The following is a 9,791-nucleotide window of genomic DNA, read 5'->3' on the forward strand; positions in this document are numbered from 1 at the left end:
TGAACTTAGTTGTATTTATTTCTGATTATGCACATATCACATTTAGCTGCATGGAAACCAAACACATCTGCAAAGTCCTAATCTTTGCTGAGTTCACTGGAAGTTTATTCTTGCATAACTATGTAGAAACCTAGCACTCAGTCCTACACATGCTTACACAGAAGTAATTCCCACTTTTTTTGTCAGAATGGGACCAAAGCACTAAATCCAGGTTGTTAAGAGCCTGTTCCCCACATCAATCAACATGAACCAAGATGGTTGAGGCTACTAAAAGTTGAAAATCAGCCAGTGGTGGAGAACCACACTTTCCCCACCCTTCTGCATGCGTTTCTGTGTAGAGACAAAGATGGGAAGCAGTGAGAATATAGTTCATATATGTATTGTAATATGCATGGGCAGTAGATTTAAGGGGCAAAATGGAAATTTGCTCTTCCTACATACCACTTTAAGAGCTTATCTTTCGGCTGGTCCAGACAAGGTAAGGCACTTGGAAGCTCACCTGTAACCATGCTGCTTTATTGCAGTTGGATTTCTCTTCCTTCCCACAAACAGTTGTCACTTCCTCAAAAAGCTCCACCCCCAACTTTGCCTTAATAAATGAGCTGCTTAGACTTATATGAAAGGGAAATAACACAGGTAGGAAAGAGTTTAGGGAAGCAGGAATTGCATGATCTGGCTGGAGAAATACATTTCACAAGATGCTGAAGATGCAAAAATACCAGTGTGAAAACCGTCCCTTCAAGGAGAGGAAAAGTTTTGGTAAAAGGATTGTTGCTTCAAAGGGAAACAAGGATTATATAAGACTATGTCATGGAAACTCCTAATTTTCTTTCATTTCTAATCTACTTATCTAACATATTTTTGGATTCTCTCTCTTAAAGGGGCTGTTAGATCTGTTTAACATTTCAGTTCTGCTTTTCCTTCACCCAAATGCACACTGCTCTTCTATTTCTTTTCTTTACATGAACCTTGCAAGTTAGATTAGGTTGCAATATTGTGACTGATCCAAGAAAGCCCTATGAGGTGTAAAACTTATCCTAACCCTAACCTCTCACTTTGTTCTACCTGCTAATTCATAGGAGTTGCACAGTATGTAAGAATTAACCAAGGGAAACTTTTCCTGACAGTTGGCATTCTAACTGACTTTAAGGAAGCTGTTGGAAATAGAATACAAGAATCTTGTTAAAGAAAATGGGACAATCCTCATTCCTCCTGACTCATTAGATAGAGGTAGAGAACAGTGCCAACTAGTATATGAAATAATTTCTTAACATAGTGAGACAATGGGAGTTGTAGCATCTATAGGGCCACAGTTGCATGTTTTTGTGGTTTTTCTTCATTTTACCACTTTACACTTTTAAAACTTGTTTCTTAGGCTAAAAACATGGTAAACGTTAGTGGTTTCAACATCTCTATTTGGGTGGAGCAACTTGGTTTATGCAGATAAGCATTCTGATAACTTTCAAAGTAAATTGGGACAGAATAAATATGGGTTGAATCTTTCTAAATTCTTATAGCTACTGTGTGAATATATATGTCTGTGTTTGTTTTTAGCAACTCGGATAAATGAGACAACAGAAATTCGGGGGAAGTATCCCAATAAAATTCCGGTAAAGAAAATACCTTTTCCCCCATTTGATAGAATGACTCAGCTTTTTGCTGTAACTTCCAAGGGCTCAGCAAATGAAACAATACAATTAACTGAAGATATAAGTAATTGGAGAATGAACTTCTATTTTCTGGAGAAGCTTCAGTGTTATACAAGAACTTCTCATATTTATCCAATTGTCTGGTAACATATATTCAGCAATAATGATGAGGCGAACAGTCTACATCTTGGCTTTTTTGTCAATTTGGTATTTTACCTTTTGGGTCAGCTTAACAGCTTAACATTTGCCCACCATGGTAAATCATAAACTAGCTATGATTAGTGGGGAATCTTGGGGAAGTGGAAGGACCCAGAATTTGTTCCTATGCTCCCAATGTTTTGCTTGGAAATTGCAGAATAGACTTGACTTGTTTCAGTCAACATGGGGAACTTCTTACCCTGTCTATTTATGAACAAACTTCCTAAAACACACCTTCTACATGAATAATAAAATGCAATGAAAGGAAAAATCTTGATTTTGGCAGTTAACATTTAATAACAGTTAACATGAGAAGCAGGAGGTCTGCCTTCTGCTTCTAATCTCACTGTTTCAAATGCCACAAGATTTGTCATCAAACGGAATGAAAGTCATTGAAAAATAACATGGGGTTTCTTGCTATATTTGAAACTTAGCATCCAGTTGCCTTAATTTTGCTAGCCCTTTGCAAACAAAACCCAAATATTTTTTAAGAAAAAATATAAAGCAGGAGTCCCAAGCATAGGATTTTTCTCCAATCCAGTAATTTACACACACTGCTCTTTGGTTATATCTTTGTCCAGCTTTCCACAGTGACCTTTCTGGCATTTAAATGAAATCCTGTTGCTGTTGGATGGAATGACTTGGAATGAAACTGAAAGACACTTTGTATTCACATGATAGGCTACTTCATAGTTTAACTTTGATACTTTGATAACTTTATCAAATAAACCACAATAAGAATCCTACATTTGTTGAGCCATTCTTTGCATCTGATAGTGAATTGAGGCTCATGAAAACTTATGCCTTTTAATAACACTTGGTAAAAGCTACCAGAATCCTAATTTTTGCTGCCATGGAAAAAGCATAACTTTCTTCCTATGATGCCAGCACTACAGTGCAATGTTTTAGTTACATGATTCAGTTTTAATGTTCATTTCAACTTCTGGAAATATGACATAATGAAAATAATGAAAGAGGGGAAAGGTTCTCACATTTTTGTTCCTATGCTGGGAGATCAGATGATATTCTGTCATCAAATCAACTAATCCTTGATTTGAATCTGCCTAACCTAATCCATGGGTCTTAGCCTAAGTTCTTCAAATGCTAGAATCTGCCTTAGTTGCCTTTCTGCATTGCATAGAGTCTTCAAGTAAATGTAGGATTTCTCCTACATGATAAAGTACTTGCTAAGACTTAGTTGGGGTCAAGAAGTTCCAGTTCTGATTCCTATTTGATCTCTGTGATAAAACATTAACTATATATATGTAACTGAATAAGTTAGAGATGATTTGGGTTACTGTATTATATAACAATTTATAAGCTAAAACCAATCTAGCTGCATGATTTCATGCAGTGTATAAAATAAGCTGTCGAAGCTTCAGTCCTATGGGAATTTAGGAGTCACACCTGGAATATTGGATGGCTGGATATAAAGAAAAAAAGAGCTTTTAGAAGGTAATATCAGCAAATGTTACATGTTGTATAAGCCACACCTGCTGAAAGTTGTTTTCCAGTATACCTCATCAAATGCAAGGTCTTGTCCTAATGGCGACTTGGCTATCTAATAACCTACCAAGCCATCAAATTTCCAATCATTGCTCCTAAGGTGACAATTAAAAATGTCCCAATCTATTTTATAGGATTGTTATGAGCATCAGCTGTCATGACATTTGCATACTGTGCTGATCTATGATTTCCTGGCAAGGTTTACATGACAGGCCAAAGCAACCATTATATCTTGGTGTCACATGTGAGACAGTTGTGATTTAAGATTTACTGTTTTTCAAAAGCATACAAATATCACTTCAGCACTCTGCTGGTTGTGGATCAATGGAAGCCAATTTTAGTTTCCCAAGTCCAAGGCAGATATTTGTCCCTCCACAACTCTGGTGACATACCAAAAAGCTCAAGTTTGATGATAGTTCAACTATAGTTATAATCAGAACCTAGTCTATTGCTCAAACAGAGCTTCTTGTCACCCAAAGCTGTTGAAAAAAAAAACTCATCTATGAAGCCATTCTAGGAGCAAGAGGCCTTAATCCTGGATTGTACTTACATTTATCTTTCTACTAAATTTTCCCCAACCATTTCTCTGCTGAGTGTGGAGTAATTTCTGCATAGCTCCAGATGTCCATCTTTTTTTAGTGGCTTGCACAGACCTGTCAGCTCACCCAGTAATATGACTTCCAACCTGCCCCTTCAAAAATCAAAGGCTTATAATTGAAAGTGAATTATAGCATCTTGGTAATTAAATAAATTCATTTGTCCACAGGTGGTAGTGGAACGTTACAGGAAGGAGAAGATTCTTCCCCAGTTGGATCGGATCAAGTTTTTGGTTTCTCCAGATATATCCATGTCTCAGTTTATTTTCACTCTGAGGTAGATGGGGACTGGAATTGGGCCATGGGAAGAATAGTGCCTTTCATTCTGAGGTTCTCAAGCAAACATCATTACATATATCCTGTTTATATCCTTTATGTTACTAAGGAAAGGGAGTTGGTTTTACTTAATGACATTACTGCCACATTAGCCTCAATTTGAGCATTCTCCTGTATAGTTCTTACTCCAGAACAGATCGTTGATATTAGCAGAAACTGTCTATGGACTTTGCGGTGCTTCTGAGTTCTTTGTCCCAACAGTGCTTTTCCAAAAGGCAACTTGATTTTGTTTTTTTCTTGAAGATGTTTTGCTTCCCATCCAAGAAGCTGCTTCAGTTCTTCAGAAGAAGCTTCTTGGATGAGAAGCGAAACATCTTCAAGGAAAAAATAAAGTCCAGTTGCCTTTTGAAAAAGTACCTTTGGGAATACCATGACGCGGATGAGTGAGAATCTCCACAGACATTATTTAAACTTTCAACCTTTTTCTAAAAGAAGATCCAATGTTTTCCATCTGACAAAAAGCCTTATTGAAACAAGAGTGCATCATTCTATAAACAAGATGTCTTAAGTAAAAAAAAAAAAATCTTGATAGTATGGATCTCAAATCCTCTCTGCTTCTTTATGCTGTTCCCAATTAAGAGCCATTTGCTGATATAGGGCAAGAATGTGTATGTGGCTTTGCATGCCTGCTAATTATTCAACTCAAGTGAATATGGGAAGTGTCTCTATGAAGGAGCAGTTCATCAGAGGAGAAGTCAGCCAGCACCCACTACACTAATAGGCAGAGTCAGGAGGACCTAGTAATTGCCTCATCTAGGTTTAGCAAACCTTCCTACAGATTTGAAGGCTCTAACATGGCAAGGATGAACTCATCTTGATTTTCTAGAAAACCCTTTTCTTGAGACCAAAAACTTATTCTCCAGGTGTGAGAGAGCACTGCAACATTCAATTTTGACAACGCTGGGGTAAAACTGTTGGGAGTGGGAATTCATGCAACCCCAAACAGATTGGTCGGGTGCTGCCTTCCCTCATCCAGGGCATACGGCAATGGGATACTCCCCACTTCAAGAAAGGTTTAGAATATGTACTTCAGGCCTCATGTGAGCAAAGCCTCACTTTTAGTCATTTAGTCTCTTCGTTTAGCCATCCATGTCCTTTTTCAAGCTTGCGTGCAAGAGGGCCGAAAAGCTGCTGCTGCTTAATGGAGCAAATAATTATGGAACTCATAAAAGCAGCTGCATTGTTTTTGTTAGGCTTGTGCATGAAAAAAAAAAAAAGCAAGTGGGTTTTCATGAATAATAGAGGTGCAGCCTCCACACAAGATCCAAAAGGCTTTCTTCTGTATCAGTTTTGAAATGTGTGCAGCCCTTACATATTCCAGTCCTTTCAGAGGCAGGTGAAAATGGGTTTGTTTGTTCTTTAAAAAAATCCACTTTAGTGTTTTTAGACAGCTTAAGTGCTACTGATGATTGGGGTTCTTGCATTAATTGCTGTTAATTGCTTTTCTTATGGTGTTTTTGCTCTGTTGGTTTGAGGGGTTTTTCTCATACTGGTAGTTTTATTGATTTGTGTATCAGGGAACTACACGAGAAATATGTGGGTCAAATCTAGCCAGCAGCCATTTCTTTTCTTTCTTCTGATCTTGCCTTGACATCTCCTCTTTTTCTCCTTCTCCAGAACCCGGCTGTCCCTTACAGCTACCCAAGCCTTCTACTTACTCGTGAACAATCAAACCCTACCCTGTCCTAGTCTGACTATTTTAGAGATCTACAATGACAACAAGGATGAAGATGGCTTCCTCTACATGACCTACGCCTCTCAAGAGATGTTTGGTGCAGGAGCCTCTTTGGAACAGCAATGAAGCTATCTCAAGGGGGTGGGATCCATGCCTCCCTGAGAGCCAAAAACCAGTGGGAAAAAATATATATATTTTAAAAGACCGTTTTGGCACAAGAATGGCATGGGAGGGTCTTCGCAGCCAGCCACAGGATGTTCTCTTATGACTTTGGTCCCTGATGCTACTACTTCACAGCTTCCCTTTTTGGCTCTGCCTGAATGGAATTTTGAGAGGACACTGAGCTTTGAGGTTCTTACTAACTCTGCGGGTTGTTAGTTTTATCCACTGCCAGCTTATTCTTTTTAATTAGTCTTATTTTTTATTTACTTATTTATTTATTTATTTTCTTCACAAAACGAATTTCACTTCACATTGTGCGCACTCACTGAGACTGGAGTCTTTTTATCAGGGGAAAAAAGCTGGTTGACCTAAGGAGGAGAATCTGGAGAATGCCACTTGTGGACATTTTAATTGCACAGTCATTGGTTACTGCATCCCTCCCTCTCTTTACCCCTTTCCCCTTATGATTACAATGAAGAAATAAATGAGCGCCATTCCATATCTGATCTGAGAATGGGTCTATTTCTTTTTTCCCCCGATAAGATTAAATAAATGACTTAGTACCTTTTATAATCATTCGGTTGCCTTTTCAAAAGAGGGGCAGAGGGATGCTTGACTTTGGCCTTCTTTTCAAAGATCCTTTGAAGCCTTTGTAGGATTTATACTGTAGGCTTTCCCCCCAATCTTCTGGCTTCTAGGTGGACTACATAAGATACTGAGAATAAGTTATATATATTCTCAGCCCGCATGACTGGCCTTTTTGGCTGGAGATCTGCTGTGATCCTAGCATATCTGACAGCATGATACACTGGGAAATGGTGGTCCAGTGGATTCTGTGTGGGTTAATAAAGTAATCTCTCTTTGGCTTAGCCTCATAATAATAAAAAAAGTTTTGGCCTTAGTCCTTCATCATGACAAAAAACATGAGACATGAGAGATGATTATCATTTACTCCTCTGAACAATTCAGGATCCAAGATGGTCATCCTTCTGGGCCCATGAGTATCATCTTAGGTAGAGAAGCTAGAATTAAAAAGTTGGATATACTGAACAGACTTCAGGATCAGTGGTCAGGAAGGAAGCATATCAAGAACTTGGCATTTTAAAGGATCTCGGAAATCAATGATGCGATAATATGTACAAAGTAGTAGTACTTAGGCTATGACTGAAGAATGTTCTCCAACAACTGGCCTGAACATAGGCAATATATACTGGCTTCGCATATTATGTGAAGCTATGGTTAGTTTAAGCAGGATTTATTGAGAAACTATAATTAGCTTAGTTTGTTATACCATAAATGGTTTATGCACAGTTTGTTTGTTTCCGATTTGTTTAGATACCCAATTCCAACAGCAGGGTTTGCTCAATGTATTAGGATCAATTTTTTATCTATCATCTACTTTCTAAGTATGATATGTAACCATATCCCTGACTCTTCAGTTAACCAAGTGGTAAACAATTGTGAGAACTGGTCAACATGACTTGATTTAGTGCCATACTGAAGACTTTCAGCAATTCCTGACTTAATTTTTAATACATGGGCAGTTTTAAATGTTATGTGTATTGCAGCTTCTTCTGGCTTAAAGCTACAACATTGCAAGCAATATCTCAGCTTCATTCTTGGAATATATATGTTGTTAAAATTCCCAACATAAAATGGTTTTGTACTCTGGCAGAATGCAAACACTTCCTTTAGGTTACTTTATAATAGATTTTTAGTTATAATTATCCCTTTGGGTTGTTGGCTGGAAAGCTGTCATCCAATTAAATAAATCTAACTGGATTTGGTTGATTAAATATTAAGGACATTTTACACACACAATTCTTCTGAAGGGAGGAGGTGTTTTGAACTGAGCAGGGAATGAAACAGGTCAGTTTTCCTCATAGGGGACAGAACTATTGCTTTTTCAAACATGGTATCAGTCACCTCAAAAATTCATATATTTTTTAGGAAAACAACACAAAAATTATGTGTCTGAATATAATCTGTTGCTGCATGGTCAGCCAGAGGCATCTTTTTTAAATCATATTCCTGCTCCATATTATGAAATCATTACACAATCATTTATATCCAGCTTTTCAGGCCAACAATCCTTTCAAAGCAGCTTATGAGCAATAGAAACAGTGGCCTATCAAACAGATAGAGTAATTTAAAAAGAAAACAAACCCTAAAATGCCTTCCCCTGGTGCATTTGCTGGTGATGTCCCTATGGGGTTGAGGGAAAATACAAGTTGCTTCTGTGACATCAGTCAATGCCTTCCTCTTTTAATGGATTGGTCTAATTAGATCACTAAATTCTGTAAAATATGGGTGGGTTGGAAGGGTATTGCATTAGCATTGAATCAGATTCTAGGAAATTAGGGCTCTCAAGAGACTTGAGAAAATAGAATTTCTTCTATTAATATAACTCCCAATTTCCCCTCATTGTCCTCTATCAAAACATGCCCTTTCATACTTGGCTCCTTCTCGCATTCCATAAATAACATTTCTGCTTAGGTTGATAGGAATGCTTTCTTCCTTAAAGAGTCATGCCATAACCCATTTATTGGCTCTCATAAATCTTACTCATTTCCTCTTAATTTCTCTTCAAAGCAGGGGTGGGCAATGTATGGCCATGTGACTGCCTCTTATTCTCATTGTGACTATAAGGGATCAGCTTAGACTTCTAACTTCCTTCTCAGAAGCAATAGAGAGAAAGTAACAAGAAAGAAGGGAGAAAAGGAGGGAAAGGTGGTGGCAGAAAAAGACAGGGGAAATAGAGTGTAAGCAAGAAAGATAGGTGAGTGTAAACAAGATGGCAGGCAATAAGAAAATAGGATGAGAGAAAGAGCAAAGGAAAATAAATGTCTGTGGAGATTCACAGTCATCCAGGTCATAGTTGTCCCAAAGGTGCTTTTCCAAAGGGCAACTGGACTTTTGTTTTTCTTGAAGATGTTTCGCTTCTCATCTGAGAAGCTTCTTCTGAACAACTGAAGCAGCTTCTTGGATGAGAAGCAAAACATCTTCAAGGGAAAATGAAGTCCAATTGCCTTTTGGAACAGCACCTTTGGGACAAAACAAAAGAAAGTTACAGAGAGAGCTGGAGAGAAGTAATTGGCAGGTGCATGGGGGCACTAGTGAGCCTTTGGGCTCCATTCACCTGCACCTATGGTGGCTAGGATGCCCTGTGGTGGGGTTCAAAAATAGCCATGAGATCAAGACCTCACTCTCCCTTTTTTAAAAAAATATGAAATGACACGTGTGAAAAAGGGTAGGGCTTCAATCATGCAGTGGCAATCATCTTGACGTTTTGACCTCCCTCCAACCAGGAGCCAAGTGAGATCTACCTGATGGATCTTAACATCTGTGTTATTTGGTGAGGAGGGCTACTTCAATTATAACTGAGAGCAGCCATTTTGGCTATTAATCCCAGGCACCTTTGAAGTTCTCTCTTTCTCCCAATCAAAGCTACGAGGGACAGGATAGGGAAGGTTTCACCTCTCCCTGTCCTTTTCTGCTGTGTTTCACACACATGGTCCTGCATCTGTGTATGGAAGTGGTAATGAAAAGAGCTAAAATATACTATCCATTTTGCAATGTTCTTATCACCATTGTGGATGGTCAGAAAACAAAGCGGGCAAATTAGTCTATTCTTTCTGCTGCGAATGACACAATAATCTGCACAGAATG

The 9,791-nt window shown here is 38.3% G+C and overlaps 1 protein-coding gene across 1 annotated transcript; it reads left to right on the plus strand.

Annotated features, from left to right (window-relative positions):
• Positions 1–698: 698 nt before the first annotated feature.
• LOC113416109 (microtubule-associated protein 1 light chain 3 alpha-like) lies at positions 699–6,086 on the plus strand. Its single transcript, XM_026673799.2, has 4 exons — positions 699–759; positions 1,555–1,610; positions 4,120–4,226; positions 5,903–6,086. The coding sequence occupies exons 1-4, from the start codon at positions 699–701 to the stop codon at positions 6,084–6,086; spliced, it is 408 nt and encodes a 135-aa protein (XP_026529584.2).
• The last annotated feature ends 3,705 nt before the right edge of the window (positions 6,087–9,791 follow it).

This window comes from Notechis scutatus, chromosome 2, assembly GCF_049901735.1.
Source record: "Notechis scutatus isolate UNSWTSFEM ecotype Mainland chromosome 2, rNotScu1.2, whole genome shotgun sequence".
NCBI lineage: Eukaryota > Metazoa > Chordata > Lepidosauria > Squamata > Elapidae > Notechis > Notechis scutatus.